The sequence below is a fragment of the Amblyomma americanum genome, chromosome 11 (assembly GCF_052857255.1).
Source record: "Amblyomma americanum isolate KBUSLIRL-KWMA chromosome 11, ASM5285725v1, whole genome shotgun sequence".
Taxonomy (NCBI): domain Eukaryota; kingdom Metazoa; phylum Arthropoda; class Arachnida; order Ixodida; family Ixodidae; genus Amblyomma; species Amblyomma americanum.
The window spans coordinates 1,547,723-1,564,818 of NC_135507.1; the positions used below are offsets into that span (position 1 = coordinate 1,547,723).

A 17,096-nucleotide genomic window follows, 5' to 3' on the forward strand; every position below is an offset into this window, starting at 1 on the left:
GAGTGAACATCGTTGTACAGCTTTTTGAGAAACGCTTCCTATTGTAAAGGGTAACTCGAAACTTCAACACTTAACTACAAAAAAGTACTTTAGAAGCAGGTATCAGCCTATATGCGCAGAGGTGCAAGAAAAATATACGGGTTTAAGCGCCAGAAATAAGACCGAACGGGATATCCGCCGGATAACCTGTCGAGAAATCTAGGTCAAGCACATCTCTAGATTGTCGCTCAGAAGTCCTAGCAGGGATAGTTATATGCGGCTATTATTCGTATATCCCCGGAACCTGTGTTTTCAACAGCCACCTGCTGGGGCAGTGGCTCATCGCTTAACCGCTGCACCACAGCGCCAGAAGTGTATGAGGGCTCCTTGCGATCTATGAATGCAAAGTGGTGAATGACCAAATTCCGCATACATGGGCATTAACGCTATCGCGTTATACCAAATTTTTCTTTGAATTCCGGCAAATCAGCGAAAAAAAGTAACTGTTTTCATCTGTCTGTGCTTTCTCGTCAAAGCGATAGATGACGCACGCATGGTAGTGGACATTTGCTCCAACCGGTGTGCCGAGTCTGCGCACTTGCTTTCTTCCATCCCGGGGAGCACCTTCCTTGTACGCTCCGTTTCGCACGCTTGTCGGACACATTTGCTCGATCTCTTCGTTCCTGTACGATTACAGCGCCAGCTTCTCAGGTGGCGCCACCTGGTGTGGATGTTCTGTCCGCCTCTTGCTACTGTTCACTCCTTCATTTACACGAATGCTTTAATGCAGCGAACTTCAGTTGTGGCTTCAGTAACACATCGTAAGACCGAGGCTCGTGCGCATAAAACGCAAAAAGAGCGGAACACCGCTGCCTTTGAAAATGTTCACTGTGGCTGTGTTCATGTTCTCATGTCATATGCCACGTCTGTTTAAATGCGGCAGCAATAGGGAGGGCCATGAAGATGAACATTTTCCGGCGGGGTGAAGCATCACCTGCCAACTGGCAGGTTGTGTTCAGGGGGATTTCCCTCTCTTCACCTTGTAGGGCAGAGGCCGGTCTATGAACAACGCAGAAAAATGAAAATGACCAATGACTCAACAAAAACGAAAAAATAAAGCGATTACGAATAGAAATGGAATTACAGCAAAATCAGTTACTGGAACAGAACCATAAATGTAATAGATTGATCAGTTTTTATTTACTTTTTATCTTTTCATATAGGGTCGGTATAGAATCAAGTGGAATAAATTGAAGAGTGGTGGAAAAATATTGTAGCATTTCCTCCGCATCAATGTAATTGATCTCTCCTAATTCCCGGCATGCCCGGCAACTATATGGCAGGATGCCTTTTGGTGGTGCAGGTACCCGCTGCGCCTTGCGCCCGCTCCGGGTCACAAGCTGGCCACCATCCCTCCCTTGGTGTCACCCAATCGGCTGGGAACTCTTCTGGACCCGTCGGTTGCGTACCCCTTAGGCCGATGCGACGCCTTTGTGGAAGCCAAGAACAGGTGACAAGTAACAATGCCTTGTCGGCATTTGGTGTGTACAAATTTCGGCCAAGTTTATTCCGTGTACGGTTTCTATAAAGTGCTAAGGGCGGGTGTTTACAGACCGAGACGTGATGGAGGATATCACAGAAGTGATAACAAATAGGGTGAAATGCAGAGACCGATGGTGCTCGATAACAGAGAGGGTTCCAAGAGAAGAGAAACGCACTGGGTAGGGAGATGAGATTAGGTGAAGGCGGCTAACTAGAGATAAATGCAACCTTTGTCCTGTAGTGACGATGATGGCAGCGGAAAAGAAAGCGGAAAATCGAGGATGAAGGAAGCCCCATTTAAAGCGCGTTGACCTGGGACATCGGGGTGCTGCTCAGTGCATTTTTTTTGCTACTGCCGAGCATGACCGCTGCTGTCCTAAGGAAAACCCCACGAGGGGCACACCGCAGAGTCATCAGCATGGCGTCACAAGTGGCTAAAAAAGGGCACAGGAGGGTGACATTGAGAAGGCGAAGATTCCGCCAACGTGGTTACTGAAAACACGGTGGAGAGTGATTAGCTCTGGAAACAAAGCACAGCTTGCTCCTCGCAGAATGTTCGAGACTGACGCTGATTTAAATGCCGAGTTGGCCGGTAGACCGTTGCAGGCCCTGTTTCTTAACCTGCATTGAGTAAACCAGGTTTTAATGTGCACCGAGCACAAAGTGGCCCAATACGCCAGAAAGCGGCTAGCTGAGAATTCGGAGCTATGTTGCGGAAAAAGCTGTCTTTTTCCTGGCTAAACGGCGTCGAAGTAACCGAAATATTCCGCTTTCTCTCCACATGGCGCGTGTCGGCCTATGCCCTCTTAAAATCTTAGAATACCTTGAACTGGACCGAGGACGTCGAGTAAGTACAAAAATAAAACACAAGAAAGTCACAACGAAAGGTTACTATGGGGAAAAATTCGCCGCCTAAGTACAATACCACTGCATTGAGTTTGGTTTGGTTTATGTGGATTTAACGTCTCAAAAGGGCACCGGAAATTTCGACCACCTGAGGTTCTTTAACGTGCACTGACATCGCACAGTACACGGGCCTCCAGAATTTCACCTCCATCGAAATTCGACCGCCGCGGCTGGGATAGAACCCGCGTCTTCCGGGTCAGCAGCCGAGCGCCATAACCACTGAGCCACCTCGGCGGCTTCATTGCATTGAGTGTGGGACGTCTGTCTTCACTAAAGCCAAGAAGGAGATAACTTCTCATTAAACAATAATACATAGGTTGGTTTGCTATGGCGCGGGATATTTAACTTGATCTACAACCTTTATCCATAAAGTTTTGAGACTGATTTATTTTCTTCTCTAGAAATGGTTCCCCAAAACAAACGTTGGTGCTAGGGTGCGCGCGCATCGAGGCGCCCTAGTTTGTGCGTATGCGTAGCGCCATCTTTTCGGCCTAACCTGAGCTCTTTATGTTAATTGCTGCGGTAGCCTCTAGATGGCACTACATGTCAAAAATACGTTGTCACTAGTCGTCGGCGCATTCTACTGTGAGTGAATGTGGAGATGGACATCCACCTCGAACAGCGTGTAAACATAAAATTCTGTGTGAAGCTTGCCAAGACAGCCACACAGACGTATGAGCTGCTTCGTGACGCTTACGGCAACGAGACATTATTGCGGGCGCGAGTTTTCGAGTAGTACAAGAGTGGAAAAAACAGCGCGAAAGAGACGGAAGACAAAGAAGAAGGAAACCACACGGACGAGGTTCGTTTCGGCGAGAACGTTGGTGGAAGACGACACAAGGCAGGGGCGCCCTTCAACCTCACGGAATAAAAACAACGTGGCTCGGATCAGATAAATCGTACAGCAAGACCGCACATTACAGTCCGCATGCTGCCAGATTTTCTCGACGTTAGTAAGACAACATGCGACCAAAATTTGCGTGAGAACTTGGGGAAACGAAACCTGAATGCCAGACTTGTGCCGCACTCCCTCACACAGGACCAGAAGGTCATGCGGGCATCAGTGAGCGCTGATTTGCTCTGCGAGACAGAGAAGGATGCTGCACTCGTCGACAGCATCATTGCTAAAGACGAAACATGGTGTTTTAAATACGATCCTCAAACAAAGAGGCAGAGCGCCGAATGGTGGTCCACGAGCTCTCCGGCGTCGAGAAAAGTGCGGCGACAGAAGATCAAAACAAAGACAATGCTGATAGCTTTTTTCGATGCCAGAGGTGTCACACCACGAGTTCGTCCCACAGGGGCAGACGGTGAATCAGGAGTTTTAAATCAGCTTGCTCCAACACATGCGTGATGCACTGCGACGCCGTCGCCACTTATGGGCATCTGGACAATGTAGCCTTCGCCACGACAACGCAAGGGCGCAAACTGCTGTCAGCGTGACAAAATTTCTCACCAAGCACAGCATTATTGTACTTCCCCATCCGCGATACTCGCCTGACCTCTACCCTTGCGATTTTTTCCTGTTTCCTCGTGTGAAGATAGCCCTAAAAGGTCGCTGGATGGGGAGCGTGGAGGCCATTCAAGACGCCACGACAAAGGAGCTGACAGGCCTGCCAAAAGAAGCGTCTTCCAACTGTTTCCAAGACCTCAAGACGCGTTGGAAGCTGTGTACAGAGTGCAAGGGAGACTATTTCGAAGGGGTGCTGCACAAATGATTCTAATGTTAAACGTATTTTTTAATGAACCCAGTCTCGGAGCTTTACGGACAAAGGTTGTATCACGTAAGTTTATATAGTGAATATTAGTTGCGCATATGCATGGTTTCTCAAACACGTGCGCTGAGGGCGTCAGGTCTGCTGCGAGTGGTCAGAGGCTAGTTAGATCTGACGTTAGATGGGTCAGGTCTGACATTAGAGAGCGCTAGATCGGACATTAGACGCTAGTTAAATGCAAAAAGAAAATGCAGCACCGAGGAGAGGCGCGTACTACCGGTTGCGCGTTGGGTCGTTAAAGCATATGCATCACATTTTTAAAGACCTCTTTGTAGAACGCTTTATCGTTGAGTCTTGCTTCCCCACGCTGCATGGTTGAAGGCGTCCACTCAGGCTTTTATTAACGAAGCACTCGGGCTTACAACGGAGACCAGTGATCAAGCGTGCCTCGATCTGACCTTCACAGCGCTGTCACAAGCTGTGAGCAGCGAATTCAAATATCATGCATAATGAGAAATTACAGGACGAAATTGCGAGGAAACTGTAGCGAAAGATACCACAACAAGAAGGAATTGGCATCACTCTAACTGCGTTCTCGCTTTCAATGGGTAACACCACACGGATGGATGAACTGAGGCTGTATACAGACATGACGCGTAGAACTAAATTAGCGTAAATAAAGCACTGTTATGTTGAATGTCGCACGCGTGCTTATTTCGTTTGGACAGGCGCTCCTCCGCCTTTGCTGTTCTTCAATGCTTCGTACGTGGCCGTATCTTAAAAGGCGGCGTCCTCCAGGCAATTGTCGAAAGGACCCTCAATGGCCTTAAAGCCGAGAAAAAAAATATATCACCGCGGCCTTACATGAAGCTCATTGCTCAACTTCCTGACGACTGCTTCGGAAACATCTCGGCCCATGGTTGCCAGCGCCACTACTGGTGGCGCAGCTTGGATGTTTATAACCACTGACCTCCACTGGGTGGCCGCATTCATGCTCTCTGAAGCGGCCGCTAGTGAAGCCACCCGAAGTTCGACGCATGTCCCACAAGTTCGGTGTCTGCTGAGTATTTCTAAGCAAAAAGTCGCGTCTTTCGCCCTTTAGTTTCCAGTTTTTTGCTTTGTTCTCGAGTAGTGCCTGCTGTAATATCAAAGGAACAAGCAAGCTGAACGCAAGAAATTTGAGGATTGCTTGGTGAACCATGTAATTTCAGAGAAACCGAAGAAAACAGGCTTTCATTGTCTCACCCTGCCGCGGCAAAGGGGTACGTGCACTAAACAGCATGTTCTTACCTGGTTCTTCCCTTCCGAGCGAAAGAAGTGGAATGGCGATGAGGCTAGGTCATCTTAAAACAGATTTTTCGTGCAGCAAAGAAAAGGTGAACTCGTTAACTCGTTAATTCTTAAAGGAGAATACCTAAATAATCTGAGATTCGCTGATGACATTGCCTTGCTGAGTCACTGAGGAGGTGAACTGCAAATCATGATCAATGAGTTAGACAGGCAGAGCAGAGCGGTTGGTCTAAAAATGATCATGCAGAAAATCAAAGTAACGTTCATCAGTCTCGCAAGGCAACAGCAGTTCACAATGGGCAGCGAGGGGCTGGAAGTGGTTAGAGAATTCGTCTACTTAGGGCAGGTAGTGACAGCTGATCCGGACCATGAGAGGGAAATAACTATAGAAGGATAAGAATGGAGTGGAGGCAGGTTCTCTCAGGTCATGAATGGCAGTTTGCCAATATCCCTCTACAGAAAAGTGTACAACAGCTGTATCTTACCGGTACTCACCTACGGTGCAGAAACGTGGAGGCTAACGAAAAGAGTACAAGTTACGGACAATGCATCGAGCCATGGAAAGAAAAATGATAGCTGTAACGTCTAGAGACCGGAAGCGGGCAGAGTTGGTGAGGGAACAAACTCGGGTTAATGACATCCTAGTCGAAATCAAGAGGAAGAAATGGGCTTGGGCAGGGCATGTGATGCGAAGGCAATATAACCGCTGGTCCTTAAGGGTAACGGAGTGAGTTCCAAGAGAAGGCAAGTGTAGCAGGGTGCGGCAGAAGGTTAGGTGGGCGGATGAGATTAAGAAGTTTGCAGGCATGGGGTGGATGCGGCTGGCGAAGGACAGGGTTAGTTGGAGAGACATGGGAGAGGCCTTTGCCCTGAAGAGGGTGTAGTCAGGCTGATGATGGACATAGGGCGCGTCCCGCAATAGCCGACTATACCAATGAAACGTTAATTCTGTTTTTCATAATGCGAAAGCGGAAGATTCTAAAGTGTAGTATTTTAAGAACTAACAATCTTTTGCAAGAATATTCGCTCTAAAAAGTTTGCTAAACGCAAAAAAAATCACGGTTCGCTATATTTGGCGGTATGAAGAGAACGCCTTCTCTCGAAATGGGCAAATTTATTTATTTATTTGTTCAAAATACGTTACAGGGCCCAGAAAGGCATTGAGTAAGGGGGGGGGACATAACGAATTAAGTACGATAGGAACAATTTGTTAAATACAACGCGCAGGACAAGGCAAAACGTAAAAACAATATAATTATACAAAGCAAACCGTAACGACAAGGCGCACATCGCCGCGAGCAACAAAAAGTACATAAAAAGCAGCAAGAATGCATCGCGTGTGCCCAATACAGATCTAAAGAAAAAGCAGTAGCCATAATAAAAGTGCGAAGTGTTGAAACTGCACAAGAAACGTAATCATAATACATTAGCAACGAGGAGAAAAAGAACTTATGGGACAGAACAACCTATAACAAGACACCATGTCGTTTAAGAAAATGTTCGTGCAGCTGGTCTTGGAATGATTGGTGGTAGCAGATAGATGCGATATTGTCGGAAAGATCATTCCAAAGAACAATGGCACGTGGAAGTGCAGATGAATTGAGGGCTTGGGTTCTTCCCTGTATGCGTTTAGTTCTATTCTGGTTATGAAGGCGGCGCCAAATGCGTGAAGGCTCTTCCAGGGGTAAGGGAGATGGCCTGGTGCTGCGTCGATATTTGTGAAGTAAGCATAAAAGAGCGATGGAGAGACGAATATCTAATGGCTCGAGGGCGATATCAAGTTTGATCTTTGTGATGCTGAAATGGGGATTGTACTTTTGTGTGAACCCGCCGCGGTGGCTCGGTGGTTAGGGCGCTCGGCTACTGATCCGGAGTTCCCGGGTTCGAACCCGACCGCGGCGGCTGCGCTTTTATGGAGGCAAAAAGCTAAGGCGCCCGTGTGCTGTGCGATGTCAGTGCACGTTAAAGATCCCCAGGTGGGCAATCACCCCGGAGCCCTCCACTACGGCATCTCTTCCTTCCTTTCTTCTTTCACTCCCTCCTTTATCCCTTCCCTTACTGCGCGGTTCAGGTGTCCAACGGTATATGAGACAGATACTGCACCATATCCTTTCCCCCAAAACCAATTATTATTATTATAATTATTATCGTGCACAATTGTTAAATAAGCTACTTTTCTTGCGTTATTAGGGGCGTTTCGCGAGTTCAGAAGCAGGTACCCAAGTGATCTTGAAGGTTTGGCGCATATGTTTTGAATGTGCTTGGCCCATGAAAGATTATCCGTGAGGTTGAGTAAAGGTACTGCGCAAAATAATACAAACATGGACGAGAAGGGCACAAGGATTATATTAATTAAATGTTTGTATTTTGCGCAGTACCTTTACTCAACGATGTACGACCGACTCGCCCAACAACATGCACTCCTGAAATCCGTGAGGTTATAGTGCCTAGAACATCCTGCTAGTGTGTCGATGGAGCGCTCTCCCAACGGGAGAGGGCGGCAACGCGCGCGATGCCTTCCAACTTTGGCCGCGAGGGGCGCTCCTCGTCGTAAAGATGCCGTCGCTGCCGGGCATGCCGCAGTCGCTGCGGTTGCATTGGTCGTGCGCGGTGTGGATTATAGCATTTTAGTCGCATCTACGCTTTTTTCAGTTGTTTTGTCCGTGCTGTTCCAGGTGAGGGCTAAAGTCGAAGTATCAAGGCCGGGAAAAAACATGTTTCGTGCCGCTCTGTCGGAGTGGCTACCGGTCGAATCAGGACAAGGCTTCCATGTTCAGTGTGCCCTCGGACCCAACACGGCTTCCGGAGTGGGAGCGGCTGATCAAAAAGACAGGACCGCAAGTTGACTCCAGCGTGTGTTGTCTGCGAGAAACATTTTGGAGTCTGCTACATCGAGAGAACGTTCAAAGTGACGGTAAACGGTGTCGAAAACCGTTATTTGTACTGTCACTGCCCATGGCCATATTCGCAAATTTCTTGAAGCATGAAAGCATTGCAGTTTTTCCATATATTTTTCTAAGTATGGTGTAATTCCATGGCCATGAGCTGTTTGTGTGTGCGGATGCTTTCTGAATTCGCATTGATGAGCAACTTGTTTATACGTCTGTCGGAGCGGCCCTGTGGTGCCCCTTTCGTTTTGTTTCATAACAAAATTGTAGAGCAGTCAAACGTCAATCAACCAACCATAGATGGTTTCTTTTCACTTAACAACGATTCCAGTGTCACGCTTCATTTGATGAAAACTTTTAGCTAAATAATTTAAAAATTTTGCTTGTTTTTGTTGCTGTGTCTTTTTTTGCTCTGCTTTTACTGTATTCCAGATTTTAAAATAAGAAGCAATGGCACAATCACCATTTTCTTTTGTTCCGTTACAAACGGAAGCGCAAGCTCATACGCACCTGCAGAAGTATTCATGTATGAAGCAAGCTGTGACTTTCAAAATAAAACACATCAATAGAGAGTCCTATTCCAGCTGCTTGTTTTGATCGTCGCATGCGATCTTTGAAGACGGAAGCCGTGGTGGTAAACAGCGAGAGCGCCCTGATTTTCTTTTGCCTATATGTGACGCCATTCCGGGTTAGATGTTCTGCTCGCCACTGAGAATGGGGGTCTTTCCACTCGGTCTTTCCACCTGAGCGCTCACTCAGCATGAAGGTGTATGCGATATTCTTCACGCGCGATCGCGATGCGTCGATCGCAATCGACTGGCCCCTAGTAGAATGAAGTCTCGATCGGAAGTGGCCATGTGGCAACAATGAGTCCTGACCATACCCGATAGTTCAGTCACAACAACGTAATGCGGCCAACGCATCGACTTTCTTTGCTTATTTCAAGTTGGGTACCTCGCTGAACATTAGGCAGCCAATATGACTTCTGCTTAGTTCCTTCCGCGGTTCACCGCAAAGAATAAACAAATAAAAATTTAGCAAACTGGACCTGGTGGTACGTGTCAAACGCTTCGCCGAGCGCTGTTTCAGTCCAGGATTTTCTCCTGATAATGCCAGGCCGGTAAGATTGTCTGCAGCCAGTAGTGTCTTTATGGAAAAAAGTGCCCTGAAACAACACCCTCTCAATGCTAAGGCCTCTCCACCGGCCGCGTGACGTCACGCCAAGGGACCGTGCAGGCCCCGCGCTCCGCGATTTCAGCGCGCCGCGCCCGTCTGCACTATTCGGGTACTGCCGTACGTAGCTGCCTTATAAGTGATTCCTTCATTTTCATTTTTGTCGTTGCTGCAGAAAAGAAATTCGCTAGTTTGTGCGCGCCTTAGGCTATCATTTTATCTGCTTTATATATTTTTTTTATTGCAGAACACCTTATTGTCAAGAAAGTTCGAGCTGCTAATACAGTTTTTTATAATAAACAATTTAGCATACGGCCGCCAATTTCGCATTATTGGTCATTATAATAAAAAATTGATTAGTTAATTTCAATTAATCATCTAATTATTAGGTTCTATCACGTACATGATGTCTGCCGTGCGGTAAAATCCATCCGCACAGACCGCACATGCGTATATCTAGTTGTTAAAGTAGAAGTTCGTGAACATTGAAAAAAAAAAACACCGTCTACTGCGCATTGTGTTAGTTTTATTCTGTATTGTGTTTTGCTTAAAGCTTTCACACACAGCAATAATGACACTCACAATAATGTTGCGCTGTTGAGTATTTGTACAGCTAATCTGACCCTTACAATAAAAAACGACGAGACACCAGCAATGAAGTGTGCGCAAAGCATTTTTATTGCTTGGGAATAAAACTTACTTCTTCTTAAGCGTTGCTGCTTTCCGGGCTGCGGCCTTCTGCTGCGCATTGTCTTGTATGGCATCATTTCTTAGTTTGCAAAAGTTGTTTAGAACAACGTTGGTTGCAACGCGTACTACCAAGCGCAGGAGAGTTTGTGCAGTGTGGCCATTTTCACATGTCTCAATGTCGTGTTCGTCCAGGAGGGAAATCGTCTGTGAAATCACGACACCACGTTGATTTCTACAGGAGAGAAAATCTTCCGCGGTTGCTCCAAAAGACAACTTCTCTGCAACTAGTTTAGTCATCAGTACCATGTGAACTGTGCATGGCTGGGGAAACTTCAGCCCTCCTCTCGACAGGTTAGCTATCATGGCAGTATTTTCCGCTTCGATCTCTCGATTTTCAATCACCAATGTGCTGAAGCAAGCAGAACATGAAAGCTTCTTTAAAGCAGCATGAGCAGCGTATCCTGCAATGTAGACAATAGCATCCATGTCAGAGTGGGCGTGTGTAATATCGTCGTCGCTGACAGCCACAGAAAAGTTGCATGGGACAAGATCCTCACTTACGTCTTCAAACTCTGTTTCCTCGCGTGGAAATGTCAAAAGTTTTTGAAGACGAAGCTTCTTCTCACATTCGTAGAGCTGACGCACGGAAATGTGGTACTGTGATCCTGCCAGCTGGCGGTAACGGCCGAACCGGTCTTCTAGCGCATCCGTCTGAAATTTGCCCAGCAGTACGTACTTGAAGTGAAGTTCTTCTAAGCAGTAGCGCGAGAGTTCTACCAGAGAATAGCATGTCAGTCGCAAAGCACTGTGAGTCTCTTTCGTCAGCGAGCCACTGGTGATGTTTATTCTTGCCCAAGCGTCCAACCAGTCCACAACGCCGCTCAGGAAAGCTAACTGTGTGTCATCAACAGACCTTACAGGGTCTTGCATGCTGTCCCTTAGCCTCTGGCCTTTGCAAGGGGTCTTAACATTGACTATTTGCCACCATGTGAGGATAACGTCAATGAAAAGAGCAGTCGACTCAGCTTGAGGAATCTTGAACGCGGAACCATGTGTCCTGAGGGCATTTGAAACAAACTGATTAATGACGTCGAGAGCGAGCTTTACATTTTGCCGCTCCATTGAGGTTGGATTCACGGCTTTTGCGTTCAGTCTGTAAGCAGCCTTCACAAGCGACGTCTTCTCTGAAGAATAAAGCTGCCGCACAGCTGCGAAAGAAGCAGCTTTCATACGAGGAGGCCCTTCGGGCATTGCTCCACTCAAGTCCATTTCAGGGAAATAGAGGCATGTTCCAGGGTTTTTCTGGTTAATCCAATTGTTCCTAATGCACTTCAAGAGATGCACAGGATCGACCACGTAGAAAAGAGGGCGAGCGTTATCGGCTGGATGGGGATAGACAATGCTCACCTGAGGACTTGTAGCAAATAACGACATCATCTTGCGGTTCAGAGCATTGTTGTCCGTTATCACAGCGATAATTTTGAGCCCCATTTTCTCAACATTAATGATTATGTTCTTAGCATGCTCGTGCAAAATTTCTGCGCTCAGTTTGCTCACAGGTAATATGTGAATGACGTCCTTGTTTGCAGAAAGGAGTGATTGTACCATGAACACATGGGCTGTTGTTGCTGGTTCCGTTGAATGAACCGACGATCCTACTATTGTGCCCCCTTTGTAGTCGAAGTATGGTTTTATGTGGATCTCATCGATCATCAGGGTCACTGTCTTCTCGTGGTCTTTCATTGATTTGACTCGTTCTCGGATGTAGGAGAGACAGTGCGGTTGATTTTGCTCCACAAGAGGGTCAGCTTTGTAATTTGAGCAAACACGGCGCAGTGTGGAAGGATGGGGCAGAATGATTCTTGATGCAGCTCTTGTGAAGTGATATGCGTGAGGAGAAATTGAATTCAAAATACTGGCGAATACCAGCAGCTCTGCGCTATACACATGCTGTTTCGCGAGGAGAAGCTCTATCTGCTCAACCAGAAATTTCAGCAAAGAAGACTGTTCTTTCGTCGTATCACTGTCCTCAATGAGGTCTGCAAGCAGTGAACCGACAAACTGCAATACTTTAGTATGTTTCGACTCTTTCGTCACCTCAGGTATATTATGCAAGCCTATCTCGAGTTCTTCTAGCAGCAAGGACAGGCTGGAGGTGTCGCATACTTGAGCTGGCAGAATCCTGCCTGAAGGAAGCGACAGAAGCTTCACTCCATTCAAGAAAACAGAAAGTGACAGATCAGGGAGAACTACCAAGGCGCATTTCACATTAGGTGAAGGATCATTCTCGATGAGAAGGAACCTAACGCACTGCTCATCGACAGAAACGGTCCAGAATTTCGTGTTGCAGATTCCAGGCAACTTAGATTTGAACTCCTCGTAAGATGAAACTTTGTTTCTTTTCTGTTCAAGCTCATTAGACTGAAGTGACTTCCTCATAGCCTCCTGCAAAGCAGCGTTTTCCCTTCTTGCTTTTTTCGTCTCTGGCGATTCACTCCGTCCAGGCGTTGAGGACAAGTATTTTGGGCAGTTTGGAAAAACAGAAGGCGCAGCATCAATCTTCAACTGTAGCCTGTCACGCTTCACCTCTATTATTTTCCCTGTCAGTTCATCTTGGTGTGACAACGTCGTAATGAAGTCGCCTGCGTGGAAGTGCAGTTCACACACCTGCACGAGAAAATGAAGCAAGGCCATTCGCCATGACTCTCCATTGCCTAAAACACTAAGTAAAAAGAGTCTGAATAGTGAACAGCTTTTACATATTTACACAGCTTTTACACAAGCCTTATGCACATCCACAGAACTAAATGCTTCCTGGACAATTCATACATAAGTGTAAGAAGTGATATCATTGCCTACAAAGACAGCATGCCTTTCCGGGAGCGACAGCTCACAACTAAGATAATTACCAGCGCCTATTAAGCAATATTTCAGAGTCTTACCCTCGAATGCTCTGTAGGTGTGAAATCCTTCCGTGGAATGGCTCGCAACCAGGCTTTTCTTCGTACTTCGTCTCTTGGGAAGCAATAAACACGTACTTTGGGACCATTCTGGTAGTTCCCGCGGCACCCGGGAACACAGCACCGGCCCATGTTTCACGAAGTTGCACTCGCTACACGGCAGGCAATCAGTTTCCCATTCGTGCGCTAGCACAGGTACGCACGCCACACAAGAAACGGCCACACGAAACAGACACAGCCGTGCGAGGAGCGAACGGAAATGCACCCAACGCCAGGCTGAAAGACTCAAGCAGCAGCTAGACGCTCACTGCAAGACTGCGTTCGTGTCTGTGCTTGCCCGGGCAAGCGCGAGCACATCGAGGGAGACAACCGAGCGGAGCGGAGCCGCGCTTGGTGAGCAGCCTGACCGGACACTTGGCGTGACGTAGCGCGTGTGGAAAGGAGGGCCTGGAGAGGCCTGAAGAAAGTATTTAGAGGGTGTTGCCTGAAAGCGTTCAGACACAGGCATTCGCAGTGAAGAGCGCAGCGCACCAACGCCAGACTTGCCGCACCTACGCTGCCTCGAGCGAACGGGATGTATGTATGTATGTATGTATGTATGTATGTATGTATGTATGTATGTATGTATGTATGTATGTATGTATGTATGTATGTATGTATGCATGTATGCATGTATGCATGTATGCATGCATGTATGTATGTATGTATGTATGTATGTATGTATGTATGTATGTATGTATGTATGTATGTATGTATGTATGTATGTATGTATGTATGTATGTATGGATGGATGGATGGATGGATGGATGGATGGATGGATGGATGGATGGATGGATGGACGGACGGACGGACGGACGGACGGACGGACGGACGGACGGACGGACGGACGGACGGACGGACGGACAAGGCTGAACCCTTTAAATCGGGCGGTGGCTCAAGCCACCTAGCCATGACTTATGAAATTTTACTCTTGTCTTGATTTTAGCCACCAATCAGATAACCTTCGCTTGGTTACTTCTACCCGCTTAAAATCTACTTTCCCTTCACTGTCCCTAAATCCCAATGCCTTGGAAAAATAAGCCTCGCTGCTTTGCACTGTAGGGTGGACCCCTTTACAGAAAAGTATCAAGTGTTCAGCCGTTTCCTCCTCCTCTCCGCACACACAGCACAACGTGTATATCTCGTGGTACCTGACTCTATATGTCTCACTCAGCAAAACTCCAGTCCTGGCCTCATACAACAAAGAGCTTCCCCTACAATTATCATAGATATTTTCTTTGGCAATTTCCTGCTTTATGATCCTGTGTGTTCCCAGTGCTGATCTCGTCAGCATCCCTGTTTTTCACAAACCTCTCTCTGTTTCTTTAACCTTTTTCTTAACCGATAATTGCTGATTTGCCCCCCTACTGCTGTCCAGATACTTGCTTGTCAATTTTCTAGTTCGCTTTCTCCATTTCGTATCAACGTTCCTTATATACAGGTATCTGAAAATTTTCCTAGCCCACTGCTTTTCCCTCATTTTTCTCAATCGCTCCTCAAATGCTATCTTACTGCTAGCTTCTCTGCTCTCGAATGACGCCCATCCCATATCACCCTGTAGCCCCTGATTTGCTGTATTGCCATGTGCTCCCAAAGCTAGCCTTCCTACGCCGCGTTGTCTGATTTCTACCTTGCTTGAGCATCTGGTCTCATGCACAGGACCGCACTACCGAAAGTCAAGCCAGGAACCATCGCCCCTACAGTACCCTATTTTTCATGACAGCTGCATACCTACTAGCTTTATTAATTGCATATGTTTCACGCTCTGTCAGATACTCAGCACCGTTATTTATCCACACCCCAAGATACTTGTACTCATCCAGTACTTCTTGCGTGAACTCCTGTATATTATGCTCGCCGCCCTCATCATTAAATATCATGAGTGCAGATTTTTCCTTACTAAACTTGAAACCTAATCTATCTCCCTCTGTACCATATATGTATATCCACTTCTGCAAATCTTCCTTGTTGTCAGCCATTAGCACTATATCATCCGCGTACATTAGTCCCGGTAATGACTGTTAGTCCTGGTAATACTGCTTAGCGATTGGCGGCGCCACCATGCGGTGGCTGCGGGAAGGCATCACCGCGCGCCCTCGGCACACTAGCAAGCATATTCTATAGTGAGGTGAATACCCAAATACTTATAAGATGGCTCCCGAGACACCACAGTACCATCAATGGAGTACGAAAAATTAGAATTATAGCGCTTGTGGGTGAAATATATAACCTTGCGTTTAGTTGAGTTTAGCATCATTTGCCATTTATTACACCAATTTGTGATGAGGTTCAGGTCAGTTCGGAGAGCGAGGTGATCATCTATAGAATTAAGGGTGCGGTAAATGATGCAGTCGTCAGCAAAGAATTGTATGGAAGGAGATATGTCTGTGGGCAAGTCGTTAATGTATATTAGAAACAATAATGGGCCTTGAGGTACACCAGATACAAATTCGGTGGTTGTTTTCGCCCATCTGCTTTTCTGCTAATTTACTGCGATGTACAGTTACGATATTTTATTGCGGGTCATACTGATTGCAAAACAACACTTTCTTGAAACATATAATTTGCGAAAATTTACTTCTGCAGTCGTAGTCATGTTTTAGGGTCAAGCCAAGTACGCCATGCTGTCTTCCCAACATTACCACGGCGACTAAAGTGCCCTAAGACTTGCATAGATGGTGGCGCAAGCTTTCACAATGGCGGAAAAGAACTAGTCAACTAACCAGGATGTATGCCGGACGCGAGGACGGAGAAAGAAAAATCATTAAACAACAGGTTAAAACGCGGAAGGTTAAAAATTGGATTAATTCAATGGAAAATAAACAGTGCAGAACTGTATATATTGATATTGGAAAAGGCAGACCATAAAGAAAGCGTTCTATGATAACTCAAGAGGCAGAGCCCTACTCTTTGAAGCTAAGTCAGGATGTCTTAGAACGTGCACCTTCAACAGTCACCAGATTTTCGGGGTGCTTACAGCAGCCCTGCTTTCGCAATAATATTCTGTCGCATGTGCGAGGCGTCGGCTCAGAGTAAAAGCGATCACTGAGGGTAAATCCAACTGCGGTCGCAGCTTTGTGCCCTCCTGTCTGTTAACGCGATGGCGATGCATGAGGAGCCCGCGTCGCGGTCGGCGTTGGCCGTGAGCGGAAAATCCACAAAAAAATTCCTAGCGAAGCAGCCTAGGTGGCAGTCATATTAATGATTGTTCACGGGAGGTTCCTCGGAAAGAGCATCCTGGTTCTCACAAGCTCCACCGGTGACAGCCCCTGGAGTGGTATGAGGACTCCCAGGGATGTCGAGAATGACGAATTTCGCGCATATACAGGGTCATGAACCCATTAAAGCTATCGTGTCAAACGCTTAATGCAGAGCTTAAGCGTCCCCCCCCCCTTTGTTCTGCACCCAGTGTTTCCTGAAGGAAACAGTTGGGATGGCTGAGTAGTGTTGAACATCCCCCGCGCACATACAAACACGCGCGAACAAACAATGGGAAGTGTTTCAGTGCACGAACTGAGTTAACTTAGGGCAACTTGGCATCCGTTTGGCTTTCGCTCTCACTAACCTGGCGGCAAGCGTTGCGGAGCTGTCGTGTCTGCTTTCAGTAATAATTCACTGCGTAATAATTCACTGCTTTCTATTCCTTTGCAGAAGGCGACGCGAAAAGAAGAATAAAAAGGAAGAATCAGAGTACGTGCTCGTCGTCGTTAGCACCCCATGGCGTCACTAGAACCCAGCCACGTTGGTGTAACTGAAGAGCAGGAAACGCCCACCGTGACCGGTGCAGATTTGACACAGATGCCGACGGGGGACATGAGAGAGCGATGTTTTTATGGCGCTGTATTCTTTTCGGGATTAATGCATTTGCCGATTTCTTACCCACGTTGCAGCATACACCACATACAACGTCCCGA

General features: G+C 46.9%; 1 protein-coding gene and 1 long non-coding RNA gene across 2 annotated transcripts in view; one reads left to right on the plus strand and one right to left on the minus strand.

The window, feature by feature from the left end:
• Nucleotides 1–17,096, minus strand: part of LOC144110050 (uncharacterized) — a 143,041-nt gene that overhangs the window by 106,959 nt on the left and 18,986 nt on the right. The gene's annotated exons all lie outside the window — the stretch shown is intronic.
• Nucleotides 1–17,096, plus strand: part of LOC144110429 (uncharacterized) — a 33,118-nt gene that overhangs the window by 6,590 nt on the left and 9,432 nt on the right. The window contains exons 2-3 of the mRNA XM_077643322.1: nt 1,343–1,489; nt 16,834–16,872. Coding sequence (XP_077499448.1) covers nt 1,343–1,489; nt 16,834–16,872 — 186 coding nt within the window. The remainder of the gene's footprint in view (nt 1–1,342; nt 1,490–16,833; nt 16,873–17,096) is intronic.